Below are 16126 nucleotides of genomic sequence, written 5' to 3' on the forward strand. Positions count from 1 at the left end.
ACCTTGTCTTTTATGGTCAGAAAAACACGCAGAGATAATTCACGCCGGCATTTGGTTTCCCGAAGGCTGTGGCTTCGTGTTATTATGAAAACAAAACGCAAATTCCAGAAGTAGCTGATAGCCATGAAGATTTTGCAACGTTCGGAGAGAATGGGAAATCGTTGTGTGAAGAAAAATGCGGATCTCTCTATTTCACCGATCGCAGTAACTTTGAATGTATGTGTGTCACATGGTTGTCATTTGAATTATTTCTCTTGTTTATCTTCACTCTTATGCCATATTGACATATTGTAAGTTCATTCATTTCGAAGTGTTTTTCGTAAAATAGAGTTTTTCTTTTTCATAGTAGAGTTATACTTAAGCACCATGCTAAAATCCTGAAAATTCTTTACAATTGAAACACAATTCAACAAAGTGTGCATTGTCTTGTATGGAAAACAAATAATCCTCTATTATTTCGTGCCTTTTTAGCGATTTATCGACTAAATCCGTTTTGAAATTTAGATATTTTTTTCTACTAGAAAAGAATGAATACTCAGTGTGAACGTTGGTTAGAAATTAAAGCAGATTTATACGTTGTTGTTATTTAGTCTAACAAAGTGGAGCACAAAGTTAGGGATGGTCATACGCGATTTGGCCATCGACGTCTTTGCAGTACTGCATCAACGATATCTGGTGATGATATAAAGCTTGTGTGGGCCAATAGTAGAGGTACCTATTGCAATAAAAGTTCTTTGTTTTGATAGATTCATTGGGACAGGTGTTTGTATATCGTATTGCCTTATCTTTATTGTAATCTTTTCGTCAGATAGCAGAACTTTGTTCAATAAACTTGGTGCAATAGACATTTTTCCAAGGTTCAATAACTTTCTTGAAAATTGGAAACATTGGCAGCTTAAAGAAAGGCAATGTAAAGAGGTCTTGGGATTGGATCTTGAAATGAAACTTGTGGAATCACTTTGTTTTACACCGACAGGTAAGCAAAATAATTATTACTGCCATTTGTCATAAGGAATAATGACTTGCCACAAGAAATAATGATTTTCTTTTTTGTAGGGATGAGGATTGGCCTTGGATGTGATGGTGTACGAGAAGGCTATGATTTTTGTCTAGATATTGATCCTATTATACAAGTCGATAAACTGAGTGGCAATGTTCATTCAACTTTTGAAAAGGCCATAAACATGTTTCACATTTTGACCAAAGACATGAAAACTTTGATTGATGTTGGAGAAGAAATATGTCAAGATTTGTTGAAGATTTTGGAATATTTTAAAAGATTGGATGGTGTATCCTCATATAACCAAGAGTTACATAAACTAGATGATCCTGCTCAGGTTATGAACAATATCCAGATAATATAAAGTACTACTCTTGTTTAAATATCGGAACATTACAGGCTCAAGTAAAGGCACAAGCCATATGCTATATACTTGGGATTGAATATGTTTATTACACTTTCTGTTATGCGTAAATAAGTGTTTGTTATTGATCTTGAATAGGTTAGACAAGCTATGACAATTGTCAGAGATGCTGTGATGAAATTAAAGTCGTACGGCTCGATGATTACAGATTACATAATGAAACATGGTCATAATGTTGATATTGTTGTTTCGAAGAACCATTCAGTCAATCCAACTCTTGTCATATTTCCAAGGCAAGTGATTCCAAAAATCACAACTAAAGAAATGAACGAGGAAACCTTTCACAGTTTGAATGTTGGAGAGGACGATGAAAAATATATTGAGGTTTCATTGAAGTAGATTACATTTGTAATGATCTCAACCGAAATTATATTTGTTCAGTTAGATTTCTTACACCGAAGTAATGTGTAATCTAATGCTGACCCAGGTCGGTCAAGGTTGATCATGGACAGCACGTGTCACTTGGCTGAACTTTGTGCTACATATTGTAAAGATAGGGATTTTTCATTGAAGACAAGATGTTTTGGCTGCTTTATTATGCACTCATTGGACATTAATCTTGCTAATTATGAAAATAAATCCTTTTTACCTGTGGAGTAGCTGGTCTGCTCCAACAATGTCCACCCAGTCACTTTCTTGCCATAAATATCTACAATGTACATAATTCTTTTAAATATATTGCATGGAAAATGTTAAGTTGATTTATAAAACCATAAAGCATATTATAAGAATTAAAGATTTTTTAGATCGAAGTGTTGTCTTATATACAAACATATTGCGTAATCATCTTCATAAGATGCGTTATGCTAATTTTTGTTTTGTGAACGAAGTCGTCATACCGAACAATGGCTTCGTCGTCTAATGCCGGGACGATGTTTGCGTGCGCTCCGCTTGCATTGGTATTATTCATGACAAACTGCAATGTCTTGTCGCATCCTACTAAAAATATTTTCAACAAGTCGTCGTTACATCCTGCGCCAATATGGCGTAAGAACGAACGAATGCAAAGCAACATAAAAGATGTCGGCAAAGTTCTCACTTATTTTCAAAGGAAAGACAAGAGCGGAAATTTTATAAACTCATTGAATTGGTGGAAAGAGATCAAAACAAGGCAGTCAGGTATTTTTGCTCCTGTATTTCGTTTCTTATTTATGACGTGATGTTTATGAAGACAGGTATTGAGATGTAACTTTATCCGATGCTGAAGCACGAATTTATTTTTTATTGTAGATGCGCTTCTTTCAGATAATGTGCTATTGCAGGTTTCGCCGTCTTTAGTTAAAAATGGTCAGTTCGTAACCATCACATGGGATGGCGTGGAGAATGCTTCCCCAAATGATAGCATTGCGTTGTATTGTCCTCAAACATCGAAGGACAGTGATTATATCGACTTTTTCGCTGTTGATGTATCACCTACTTCTAAACATGGCTATGGGAAGCATTCGGTTCAATTGTACAACGTTCGTACAAACTGTGAGATGAGATATTTTCGGAATATCACCCAGAAACAACAGCGGTTGGTAGCAAAAAGTAACGTAATAATGTTTGAAGGTGGACCAGAGATGCCATTACAGATTCACCTTGCTTTGACTGGTGATCCTACAGAAATGAGGGTGATGTGGGTCTCGGGGACTGGTAAGTATATCTTAGTCATTTTCTTTCTCTATGTCTAGCTTTCTTTTAAGACACGCGCTCTTTTTTCTGTTGTAGATGAAACTCCATTAGTTAAGTTCGGCAAGGATGAACATCTTGGTACTATTGTCGAAGGAACAACTGAAACGTACAGGTCGTCCGATCTTTGCTTCTTAAATGGAGTTTTTATCGATCCTGGTTTCATTCATGATGTTATTTTAACTGGGTTGGATCCTTCGACGACATATTATTATTCTTGTGGTGTAGATCAAGTAAGCTTTCTTGTAATGTAATCAAGCTCGCTGATACAGGGAGGGCGCATGTTGGGCATACAGGGTGGACCCTGGTTTTAGTAATGATCAAAAATTAAGACAATCATGGTTATTTTGACTTAGAAAACACACTGCACATATTCCATGCCATGTAAAACATTATAATGACATCGCAGAGCGCCGTGAAAAAATTTTGGCGCTACATTTTCTCTCTTCACGACTCTGGATGTAATGTTCAAATCCTAGAATTTTAAGCTCGGTCCTGATGAAGCATTTCAATTCTTTGCTTTGTTATTTAGCATATGAGCAAAGTGCGAACATTTAAAACAGCTCCACCTGTCGGTTCAAACATACCGTACAAGTTTATAGTCTATGGTGATATGGGTTTACGGCCTCCTGCTCATGATACGGCGAAATATGTTCTAAACGATGTGCTAAATGGATATGAATTTATATTTCATAATGGTGACATTTCTTACGCCCGTGGATATGTGAGTATATACAGTGGAAGTTCAACGCTTACGTCTATTGGTTAACTTAGATCTTTTTGATAATAAAATCGTACCAATCGATGGATTATCGTAATATGTTTTACTCTATGTTGATGCCCCCACTATTTGTTACGGATCTTATTTTGCTCACCTTCTCCATTGGTTTTCTCAAAGTCCTGATTTCATTCGTATGTTTCTCGTGGATTTAGGCGTACATCTGGGAACAATGGCATGCATTGATTGAACCATACTCCAGTATAGTACCATACATGGTTGGTATTGGTAACCATGAACAGGACCATTTGGATAATTCTAGCAAGGATCCTAGTGGGGTAACAGGCAGTGGTTGGCATCCTTGGTGGGGGAACTACGGTGATGATTCAAACGGAGAATGTGGCGTACCTATGTTTCATCGTTTTCACATGCCTGAGACCGGAAACTATCTTTGGTGGTAAGAAATCATCATGAAATACGTGTATTGATAATATAATCATATCATATCAGATAGTAATTAAATGTCCATAATTTGATAGTAATTCCTTGTTTTCAAATATGCGAAATGGATTTCAAACTGGGATTAGAAATCATTTTTACGTATTGTAGAACATAATATTATTACCCATTGATCATGGTTGCTGTCATACGTTATTTTCACCACATTAATAGCATGTCGTGTTTGCTGAATTGCTTTACTATTTCCTTACAGGTATAGTTATGATTATGGTCTGGTGCATTTCATTATGATGAGCACAGAGCATGATATGAGTCCTGAATCAAGACAATATAAGTGGTTGGAGAAAGATTTAAAAAAAGTGAATCGTTCAAAGACCCCTTGGGTCATACTTGGAGGGCATCGACCTATGTACACTAGTGAGCTGATTCTAGGTATGATGTTATTGGTTTATTACAAAGAAAGTAATTTAGTCCTAGGTATAGTGAGTGTTATCAATGTACTAATATACCAGTGATTTAGTCCTAGTTATAGTGTTTTTGGTGTACTTCTATACCACTCATTTAGTCATAGGGTAATTATACTGATGAACTACCGCATCAAAGGAACTAGTGATATGTATGGTGTTATTATAATACTGACCTTCTAACAATTCTTCTTGGAATTTTCACGTGCTTACCATTATCCATGTGTGAAGTTAACGACACCTTATGAGGTCACTCCAGTATTAACAGCAGTTTCATCCACATTGCATGCAAAACACGTGAGCACGCCACGTGAGCAACACATGCGAGCATCAAACATGTAAGAACATTTAGACCACGTGTGCACTGAATGCCATGACTACCTTGATACTTATCTAGCACGATGTTTTAAAGGAGCGTAATTGATATCATTTTTTTCTTTGTTTAGATGACATTTTTGTATCACTGGGCATGCAACTTTTGTTTGAAGATCTCTTGTACAAATACCGCGTTGACTTAGCACTGTGGGCACATTATCATAGCTACGAACGAACATGTGCCGTCTACAAAAAAAAATGTATCAAAGACGGAGTGATACATATCACCATAGGAACAGCGGGGAAAGAAAGGGATACAGAACCCTATGAGAGGGAGGAATGGTCTTTGTTTCAACGAAAAGATAATCCGTACGGCTACGGTCAGATGACAGTCGCCAACCGATCGGCAATGCATTGGAAGTACTTTGTGAATAGTGAAGAAAGGGTTGTGGATGATGTTTGGTTGAAAAAATCAGAGAAGAAGAGCGTCTTTTATTGATCTTGTTTAAACATAACATTTTCATACTTTTGTAATGACTTGACATCGGAATTTGATTAATAAATTTAATGGTCCTCTTTAACTGCGAACTTCCTCCTGATATATAAAATATAATTGAAAGTTTTATCACTTTAATTAATGTAATTGTAACTAATGATGGTTAATATTTCATAGGTATTATATATGGTATTACTGTGTATTGTACATGTACTTCACATGATGTCGTTCTGACATGTTTTGCAAGGAAACACAACAACGTCTTGGACAAACATCTCGCTGCTGTGTGTCTGGGGCACTTCTGACGTTGTGTAAATATTTGAACCAACTTTGGTTAGAAATGCACTACACGTTAATGTTAAACGAGAAAAATAATGGACTCTAGCATGCATTGATACTCCAGTATAGTACCATACATGACTGGAATTGATATCTATGAACAGGATTTGATGTTTCTAATAAAGACCTCAGTGGGATAACAGGGCATGTTTGGCATCCTTGATGGGAGAATTTTGGTGAACACACGGATGCGTGCCTATGTGTTATCATTTTCACATGTCTGATGAGGACAACTTGTCTGTTGATAAATTCCAGTTGGTTTATGATGTTTTTTCATGTTATCGGTGGTATAAAACTTTTTCTTTGATCTTTTTTCAGATGCATTTACGATTATGCTGTGGTATATTATGATCAGTATGGAGGATTATTTGAGTGCTTGGAGGAAGATTTCCAAAAATTAGTCCGTTCAAAGACCTCTTGGGTTGTCCTTGGATGGCATGAACCCATGTGCACAAGTGAAATGAATCCAAGTTTAAGAGATTAAAAGATGAAGTTTTTTTAACGAATAGAGTGTAAAATTTTGTTTGTCTTATTTTAGCCAACTTCGTCGTCTCTCTGGGATTTCGGTATTTACTCGAAGCTATATTACATCGATACAAAGTCGACGTCGCATTATGGGTGCATTCTCACAGCTAAGAACGCACGTGCGCAGTCCATCGGAATTTTTTCATGATGGGCCACAGTTCATTTTATCATTGCTCACCTTGAGAAACACGACGAAACTTGCAGAAAAAAAATTGTTTACACGTACAGTTGGTTCATTTTCACGTGTAAAATGCTAACCAAAACGTGCAACTTGATAATATTTCACGTGAAGATTCCATGAAAGAAGCGCATATGTTGCTGCAAGTACGCAAATGATCTAACTTAAAATAACATTGTTCCCATGGAAGAAGCAGTTTGTTTGTCATCGCAGTGATTGCAAGTCATGGCTTTGTTCTTTACATTACAACTCGTACTTTCTTTGATTCTGGCGAAAGTCGACAGCGAGCTTGTGCCAACGTATTTTGCAAGAAAATACAAAAATGGGAGCTATGTCGACGCCACTATGCAATCTAATCGGCTAGAAATTTCACTTCATTCCATGTCAATTGAACGCAGTTCAGTCGCCAAGTTAAAGGTCGAACCGTCTTTGGTTAAAAATGCTCAATATGCTGTTGTTTCATGGGAAGGAGTCGTCAACGCGCAAGCAATCGACTTTGTTGCTCTATATTGTCCAGAAACATCGGCAAATAATGATTATTATGATTATTTCGAAGTCGGGGAATCGCCAACATATCGTGAAGGTTTTGGAAATCGATCTGTTCAGTTGTACAACGTTCGTACAAATTGTGAAATGAGATACTTTCGAAATCATATTTTGGAAAAACGACAGGAACTGGTGGCAAAAAGTAACATAATAATTTTTGAAGGTGGACCAGAGATGCCATTACAGATTCACCTTGCTTTGACTGGTGATCCTACAGAAATGAGGGTGATGTGGGTCTCGGGGACTGGTAAGTGAGAATTGACCATTGACCGTGGAATGTACACCTTAGTTAACCTTGTCACATGACTTGCACTTGATCATCATAAGACGAATGAGCTTGCTGCTTCATTATCCACAATTCCATTGTTCTTTCTTATACGTCACTTAATAGTTCTCTTTCTTTTAAACTTATCTTTGTATGCTGAATCATAAACAATTATTGAATGAGGTTAAGAATGATATCAAGAATTATTCAGACCGAGGTCAATATTATCTGCGAAAGTTATGCAATATTTAAACATGCAATATTTTCATTTTGCACTAGATGAGACCCCTATAGTGAAGTTTGGTAGAAATGAAACTGTGCTTCATTTGTCTGCGAAAGGAAAATCAAAGACGTACACCATTAAAGAGTTTTGTTCTATAAAAGGAAAGTTCATTCATCCAGGTTTTATCCACGATGTACTTCTTAAAGATCTACAACCATCGACGTTGTATTATTATTCTTGTGGTGTTTTGGGGGTTAGCATATTTTTTATTTCTATATTTTACAACTCAGTAAATTTGTCAATTAATTTTCTTTCCATGATTTAGCACATGAGCAAAGTGCGTACATTCAAAACAGCACCCGTTACAGGCCCTGATGTTGGCTTTAAGTTTATTGTTTTTGGTGATCATGGGATACTACCAGCAGCTCACAGTACAGCGAAACATTTGCTCAGAGAAGTTAAAAATGGTTACGAATTTATATTTCATAACGGTGACATTTCCTATGCAAGGGGAATGGTAAGGAATTTGTGAATACGGCTATTACTTAAAAGGAATACATAAAATCTCTTTGTTGGTACTTAGGCGTACATCTGGGAACAATGGCATGCATTGATTGAACCATACTCCAGTATAGTACCATACATGGTTGGTATTGGTAACCATGAACAGGACCATTTGGATAATTCTAGCAAGGATCCTAGTGGGGTAACAGGAGATGGTTGGCATCCTAGGTGGGGTAATTTTGGTGATGATTCAAACGGAGAATGTGGCGTACCTATGTTTCATCGTTTTCACATGCCTGATAATGGGAACTTTGTCTGGTGGTAAGTTTTTGTTCCAGTTATGTGGTGCATGATTGTTTTTAGTGAAAAGCTTCCATTGAAATATACTCATGTATAATTCATCGTCAGTAATATTCAAAATACATAGGTCAAAAAGTAAATTATGAGTTCAACTGCGAAAGATGTGCACTAATTATGATATTCGGCAAATAGATTACATTTAACTGAAGTCTGTTCAATTTGGAGGAATGCAATGAATGCCAATGCATGAAGCATTTTGTAGATGATTTGAATTACGAATCAAAAGGGAATATTTTTTTCAAAATTTTGCTCTATCCTTGGATTCCTGGTGAACATTAACATTAGAATAATCTTTTTTTAATATGCTTTTCAGGTATAGTTTTGATTATGGCATGGTGCATTTCATTATGATAAGTACAGAGCATGATTTGAGTCCTGAATCAAGACAATATAAGTGGTTGGAGAAAGATTTAAAAAAAGTGAATCGTTTAAAGACCCCTTGGGTCATCCTTGGAGGACATCGACCCATGTACTCGAGCGAGATAAATCCAGGTTTAAGGACTTTTGATGAATTGTTCTCTTTTACGAATAGTGTATGATATACTAATACATGTCATTCGTTTGATTTTAGGCAACTTCATCGTGACTTTGGCATTTCAATGTTTGTTTGAAAATCTCCTTCATAAATATAATGTAGATGTAGCATTCTGGGCACATTATCATAGCTACGAACGGACATGCGCTGTCTATCGTAAGGAATGCAGAGATGACGGCACAGTACATATTGTGATTGGTACTGCAGGAAAAGAAGCTGACCTTCTGCCATATCTTCCATTCCCTTGGCTTGAGTACTATCGATTTTTCGACCCGTATGGTTACGGGCGTGTTACGCTCGCGAATCGTTCCGCTCTACATTTTGAATACTTTGTGAATAGCGAAAATAAAGTCGTTGACGAAGTTTGGTTGTATAAGAAAATGACATTTAAATGAAAGTAATTATTCCACTACCATTATTTAATTTTATTTGAACATATATAGATAACAAGACAGGTATTTAATCAAAAATGCTAATCAAATAGAGAATTTTGCAGGAAAACCCTCATAAATCAAACAAGCTACGGAAACCAGTCTGTGGATGCACATTATCTGGAATCACATAATCTTTTTTTACGACTTATCGTTACAAAAAGGATGCTTATTTTTAAGGCCTTAATTATGTTTACAAAATTTACCAGACCTCCCGTTAACTTTACAAGGTTGTTAAAAGAGGTGACTTACATACTTAGGCAATATGCATCATTGTGAAAAAATTGAAACATCCATGTACGCCATTTTTCGCCGCTTTCAGCTGCGCTATTTATTTTTTTAATGTACATCCGCACCCTGTCGATCAGTGGCATGAAATAACCGATTTGTCAATTACCTACGAACTGCTACAAGAAACAATGCTGCAAGAAACTGATTAAAACGAACCTGTGAAAGATGAGACACTTCCTAAGCAACGTTAGTACCCGTTAGTATCCAAATCCATGACGATAAATGTAATTTTAAAACAACCATAATGCAATTCTTGCACCACAGTCTTGAGTTATAATATACGTTGACCTCGACTATGATTGTGATAAACGACAAAGAATCATAATGCGCCATGACGCCATCATTGTATTCCTTCTTCACTAAAAAACAAATAAAGGGTTCACGATAGCACGAAATTTTTCAAAATTTAAGAAAAGTTATTAACAAGAACGTGGCATGAAGCCATTATAAATAATAGATTGAGAGCTTGTAATCAAACTCCAATAATATCATTGATTTTGTTATGAAAACCTATAAATTCTGTGCCATTTCACACAATTCTGTGTAAACAAGTTTTAGCAAGGAATAACGTTACCAATAAATAACATTCCAATTTCCAAACTATACTTTAACGATAAGTCATTTTTTGGCTAATTGTAATAAACTGCTTTTTTTCTTTAGCAATTGCCTATTAACAACATAATTATCTACTTGTAATGCAGCCATTTTTTTGAGAAGAATTCTTGTAAAGAAAAATGACAAATTTTAAAAACAAAAAATCCAGTTTTCGGTCCATGGCTCCGATACCCCCAAGATAAGTGAGCACTCGAGCGTCGTTAATTAAGGCCATGAAGCCTTTGGATGGTTTGCTCGGGATACATGAGAAACAGCAAATGAGAGAGTCAAACCAGAAAGATATAAACCAATGAAAATTGTATAAAACATGTTTAAGGTTGTTTTAAATTTGTAAGTGTTAGAAAAAGGCACAGTGTCATAAGAAGTTAATTAAAACATTGCTGGGTTTATTTTATGAGAAAAATAAACAAAAAGATAAAATTTCTAAAGCAAAAAAAACCGTTTTCGGGCCATGCTTCCCAATACCTTCTGATATGTAAGACACTATAACGCCGCATGTTAACGTTTCGGTAGGAGATTTTGAATTGAATAAACGCAAACCCACAGCTAACGCAGTTCACACTTCACAGACAGTTCACAGCTGACATTCTGACAAGCGGTCTTTTTTAACATGGCGGAAGATGGTCATGCCACGGCAGAGAAGAAGTCTTTGCAAATGGATGAAAATAAAGAAGATTTTCAACCGGTTTCACGAAGAAAACGTAAAAAAGATTTAGTTGAAGACATGGATACAACATTTACGGCTAAAAAACCAAATTTTCCTGCTTTGTCAGGCGAGAGCTTATCGGTTTGTGTTATTAATCAAACTCTATGCAATCAGTAACCACGTGCGCGATTCGCAAGTTGATTTTCCTGTTTTATCGTTTAGAACGGTCAGGTTGAAAGACGAACGATTCCTGTCCCGCCAAACAGATACACGCCGTTAAAAGAAAACTGGTTGAAAATATTCCAACCAGTCGTTGAACACTTGCATTTACAAATACGATTCAATCTTCGCTCAAGAGCTGTTGAAATAAAGGTAGTCTTTTCATTTTTGTTGACTAGAAATGAACCATTGCCGATAGTAATCATAGTATGTAATGTTTTGGAAGCAATTGTATAGATAAAGGAGCCCTGAGTAGTTGTGATATATATGAGAGAGCCCTTATTGATAAAATTTTAGTAGTATATTTCTTCATAGTAGCAGTATTGCCAAAAGGGGTAGTTCGTGTCACTGATATAAAATAGCACACATTTCAAGATTTTCAAACTGTGCCAATTTCCACCAGCCATCCTAATTTTGAACAATGGGAATTAAAGACTTTTAGTCATTGGGATGTTTTTTAATTTCATTTAGACATGTAAAGAAACAAAAGATTTTGGTGCAATACAAAAGGCTGAAGACTTTGTCCGTGCATTCATCTTGGGTTTTGAAGTTGAGGTGAGCATTTTGTATTCAAAACATCAGCATTAATGTCCTGTCTTATATAAACGCATGTCTTTCAGAATTATTCAAGGGGTTTTCCAGTTTTATGATGAGTTCTGCCATGCTAATTGTGAGAGATGTTTGTACAAAGTTAGTGTACAACGTCTCTATGACATCAGCTCAATCTCATATCTTCTGAAAACTGGATGATGTTGTAAGTGAAATTTATGAAAACTGGAATTTGAAATTCAGTTTTGGCTTACCTTATCTTTAGGATGCCCTAGCTTTGATCAGATTGGATGACTTGTTTTTGGAATCATTTGATGTCACTGATGGTATGGTTATATTGTTTATATTGTATGATTGGTCACCTTTGGTCACCTTTCTCCGCTTTGTCCTGCTCGGGTAGCGGGTCTTTGCCAGAGACCCAGTTCTATGAGACTTCTCCAGGCTGCTCTGTCCTGGGTATCCTCTTCTTTGACACCACATAGCTGCATATCTCTCCTGATGGTATCCTTCCACCGATGCTTTGGGCGTCCTCGTTTCCGTCTCCCCTCCATTTGCATCTCATAAACTCTCCGAATGTCTACATCTTCTTCACGCCTGCACACATGTCCGAACCACTGCAGTCTTTTTCTTCTCATCAATTTCAGTATACTCATGACATTCGCTTCTTCTCTTATGCTTTCATTTGTTCTGCGCTCCTCCAGGCTGACTCCAAGACAATAGCGTATCATTCTCATCTCACATACACTGATCTTCTCTGCTAGGTAGTCTGTAACAGGCCAAGTTTCATTCCCATACAGAAGCACTGGGCGTATCACCGTTTTGTAGATGAGGATCTTCAGTTTCTTCGGCATCTTCCTATCACAGAGCACTCCCGTTAACTCTCTCCATTTATTCCATGCCCGGCTAATCCGTAGTTCAACCTCGGTCTTGCAACCGCCATCCTGATGGATGGTGGTCCCGAGGTACTTAAATGTCTCACACTTTGGTAGATCTGTATTTCCGGGTCCAGCATATTCTCTTAGCTTGATGTTTCCTATGCAGCCACTCGGTGGGAGGTACTCCGTCTTGGCTCTACTAACTTTCAAGCCAACATCTTCTAATATTCTTCTCCAATCTTCTAGTCTTCCTTCCAGATGTTCTCTCTTCTCATCACACAAGACCAAATCATCTGCAAACATCATACTCCAAGGTGTGTCCTCTGTCGTGTCATCCGAGATTACATCCATAATGATAATAAAGAGTAGGGGGCTTAGTGCCGAGCCTTGATGTAACCCGACCTCTACTTGAATTTTCTCAGTCTCACCAACGTTCGTTGCGACACTAGTGGTAGAGCGCTTATACATATCTTTGATGGTTTCAATATAGGCCTCCGGGACTTGACGCTTCCTTAGACAGTACCATAGTAGCTCCCTCGGGATTGTATCATATGCCTTTTCAAGGTCCACGAAAACCATATGTAGCTCTTTGTTGAATTCTCTATACTTCTCTTGCAGCATCTGCAGACAGAACATCGGCTCAGTGGTTGATTTTCCGCGTTGGAATCCATATTGGTTGTCCTTTATCTTCACTATTTCTCTCAGTCTCGCCTCTATCATTCTCTCAAATAATTTCAGTGAGTGGCAGAGGAGTTTAATGCCTCGATAGTTTCCACAGCTTAGGGGATCACCTTTCTGTTTGTAAAGGGGCACTATTCTGCTTGTTCTCCATTCTTCTGGTATTCCTGTCTTCATTATTTCTCTGCAGCATGATGTCATCCACTCTGTTCCTGTGTTTCCCAATTTCTTCACTAGTTCGATGGGGAGCTCATCCGGTCCTCTTGCTTTATTGTTCTTCATCTTCTTGAGTTGTCTTCTCACTTCATCTTCCGTAATCTCTGGTACTGGCCCATGGACTGGTTCAAGATGGTCCAGTTCTTTCCTGTTGTTCTTCGTGTTCAAAAGTCTATCAAAATATTCCCTCCATCGCTCTTTGATTTTCTCATCTTTGCTCACGATCTTTCCCTGCTCATCCTTGACAAAAGTGATCTTGTCAATGTCCTTTGCTCTTCTCTGTCTAGTTTTTGCTAACTTGTAGATTCTTTTCGGTCTGTTTTGCTCCAGATCTTTGTATAGTTGTTCCTGACCTTTCTCTCTAACAATCGCACACTTTTCTTTACTGATCTTGTTCATTTCTCTCAGAGTCTCCCTGTCTTTCTCCAAACCAGATCTCTTCCACCTCTTAAAAGCTTCTTTCTTGTTCTTCACAGCCTCTTGTACTTCTTCATTCCACCACCTGGATTCTTTTTCTATGTATTTCCCACCTCTACTAACTCCCAGTGTCTCCTTTGCTGCTTCTAGTATATTGGGGTATGTTTCATTCCATTTCCACTCTCCCACCATGCTTTGTTCCATTAGCATTTCTGTGATCTTACTTTCCAGCTCATCTCCTTCCTCATTATGTAGTTTCCACCAGTTGATCTTCTTCAGTCTCTCTCTTCTTATTCTTCTCCTCTTCTTGATCTTATAATCCATCACAACGAGTCTATGCTGCAGTGCAATTTCCTCACCAGGGATAACCTTACAATTTTTAACATCGCCTAGGTCATCTCTCCTTATCATGATGAAATCTATCACGGTCTGGCTAAGGCCACTTTTGTACGTGTAGGTGTTTCCATCCCTCTGTGTGAAGAATGTGTTTACCACTGCGAGGTCCTTGCTCCTTGCATAGTCTAAGATCTTATCTCCTTCTTCATTTCTTCTTCCGATTGACTTTCCTCCATGCCATCTCTCAAATCCCTCTACTCTCTCAAATCCCTCTACTCTCTCTCTTCCGATGTGCCCATTGAGATCTCCTGCCACGATCAGCTGTTCTGTTTCCTTCACATTGGTGGTCACTTCTTCAAGTTGGTTCCAAAATCTCTGCTTCTCGTCTTCTTCACAACCTTGCTGAGGTGCATAGGCAGTCACGATGTTGAACATCTTGTCAGGTGTTACCAGTTTCATAGTTATGATTCTATCGGACTTTCTTTGGGTCTCTATCACTTTATCTTGCCATTCCTCACTCAGGCATATAGCCACTCCATTCTTTGGCTTTCTCCCTCCGCTGTAGTACAGCTTGTAGCTCTCTCCGATGTTTCTTGCCTTCCCTCCTGATTTCCCACCAGTCCATCTTGTCTCTTGTAAGCATAGAATGTCGATCCTCCTCCTCTTCATCATGTCTGCTATTTCTCTGCTCTTTCCAGTCAGCGTCCCGATGTTTAGGGTCGCAACTCTCAAGTTCTTCTGTCTGTTCTGTCTCGCTTGCATTCTTTTCACACCGTCAAGACAGTAGTGCCGCTGCGCATTGCTTACGGGGTATGCCCTAGCATTGTCTTCTCTTCTGATTGTCTCCGGCATATTATCATGTGGCATATTCTTTTAAGGACCGGATGCTCTTCCTGACATCCACCCTCTGTGTTTATCCGGGCTTGGGACCGGCTGTCTGCTGCATTGACTTGTCCAGCATCCAGGCCACATTGTTATATTGTATGATTGTCATTTAGAAATGATGAGTCATCTTTTCCATTTCCTTAGACATTAGTTTAGTCTCTTCTTTTTAGTATTATGGTGTTGTATGGGGTAAATTGATGAACATAGACATATTGATGTGTGTTGCAACAATATTTTTTTTCAAGTTAGGCTATAATCTAATTTTTTCACAACATTTATTCATTTAAATTGCAGTGAAGCCTTTGAAGGGGGAGCATCTTTCTCGTGCAATTGGACGTGTTGCTGGAAAAGGTGGAAAGACAAAATTCACAATAGAAAATGTCACCAAGACTAGGATTGTCGTTGCTGACTCGTATGTAAAAAAATTAGTATTCAAGTTTGATAGTTTCATCATAAATGGATGTTGATATTTTTTTTCATATTCATTAGTAGCAATCTTTGTTTACATACGTTTAGAAAGATACATATACTGGGTTCTTTTCAAAACATGAAGATTGCAAGGACTGCATTATGTAATTTAATACTAGGTATGTCCAAGGAATAACTTTATCGGGGTATTCCTGTTTGTGGTGTGAGACATGTCTTTATAAATGAAATTTTTTCTCTTATTGCAGGTAGCCCACCATCTAAAGTTTATGGTAACATGCGAGCAGTAGCAAGTCGATCAGCAAATCATTTTTAAATTTCATTTTGTGCATCATGAAGAATATCAAATGAAAGCAAGCCCAAATAATGAAAATGTTCTCAAATAAACCCAAAATTTATGTATATAAAGTGAAACATGTGTAATATAATATTAGAACGCATTTTAACTTCAACGAAGTCATCAACTATTTATTAAAGGTTATTTTTGTGTGTTACATCTCACGTGATAACTGACAACAAA

General features: G+C 37.5%; 4 protein-coding genes across 4 annotated transcripts; all 4 read left to right on the forward strand.

Annotated features, from left to right (window-relative positions):
- Positions 1 to 8: 8 nt before the first annotated feature.
- Positions 9 to 2176, forward strand: LOC124441109. The gene is made up of 5 exons (XM_046991543.1): positions 9 to 216; positions 591 to 711; positions 809 to 976; positions 1057 to 1337; positions 1503 to 2176. Exons 1-5 carry the CDS (start codon positions 124 to 126, stop codon positions 1761 to 1763), a joined length of 924 nt encoding a protein of 307 aa, XP_046847499.1. The 5' UTR covers positions 9 to 123; the 3' UTR covers positions 1764 to 2176.
- Positions 2177 to 2221: 45 nt separating this feature from the next.
- On the forward strand, positions 2222 to 5754 carry LOC124441103 (probable purple acid phosphatase 20). The gene is made up of 7 exons (XM_046991536.1): positions 2222 to 2543; positions 2655 to 3059; positions 3135 to 3328; positions 3628 to 3819; positions 4029 to 4270; positions 4526 to 4704; positions 5183 to 5754. The coding sequence occupies exons 1-7, from the start codon at positions 2270 to 2272 to the stop codon at positions 5548 to 5550; spliced, it is 1854 nt and encodes a 617-aa protein (XP_046847492.1). The 5' UTR covers positions 2222 to 2269; the 3' UTR covers positions 5551 to 5754.
- Positions 5755 to 6614: 860 nt separating this feature from the next.
- On the forward strand, positions 6615 to 9572 carry LOC124441104 (probable inactive purple acid phosphatase 2). The gene is made up of 6 exons (XM_046991537.1): positions 6615 to 7382; positions 7680 to 7876; positions 7949 to 8140; positions 8207 to 8448; positions 8801 to 8979; positions 9059 to 9572. The coding sequence occupies exons 1-6, from the start codon at positions 6815 to 6817 to the stop codon at positions 9415 to 9417; spliced, it is 1737 nt and encodes a 578-aa protein (XP_046847493.1). The 5' UTR covers positions 6615 to 6814; the 3' UTR covers positions 9418 to 9572.
- A 1360-nt stretch (positions 9573 to 10932) lies between these two features.
- LOC124441112 (RNA-binding protein pno1-like) lies at positions 10933 to 16100 on the forward strand. The gene is made up of 7 exons (XM_046991548.1): positions 10933 to 11146; positions 11228 to 11377; positions 11696 to 11779; positions 12039 to 12099; positions 15475 to 15592; positions 15697 to 15767; positions 15855 to 16100. Exons 1-7 carry the CDS (start codon positions 10970 to 10972, stop codon positions 15920 to 15922), a joined length of 729 nt encoding a protein of 242 aa, XP_046847504.1. The 5' UTR covers positions 10933 to 10969; the 3' UTR covers positions 15923 to 16100.
- The last annotated feature ends 26 nt before the right edge of the window (positions 16101 to 16126 follow it).

Source organism: Xenia sp. Carnegie-2017, unplaced genomic scaffold (genome assembly GCF_021976095.1).
Source record: "Xenia sp. Carnegie-2017 unplaced genomic scaffold, XeniaSp_v1 HiC_scaffold_20, whole genome shotgun sequence".
NCBI classification, from domain to species: Eukaryota; Metazoa; Cnidaria; class Anthozoa; order Malacalcyonacea; family Xeniidae; genus Xenia; species Xenia sp. Carnegie-2017.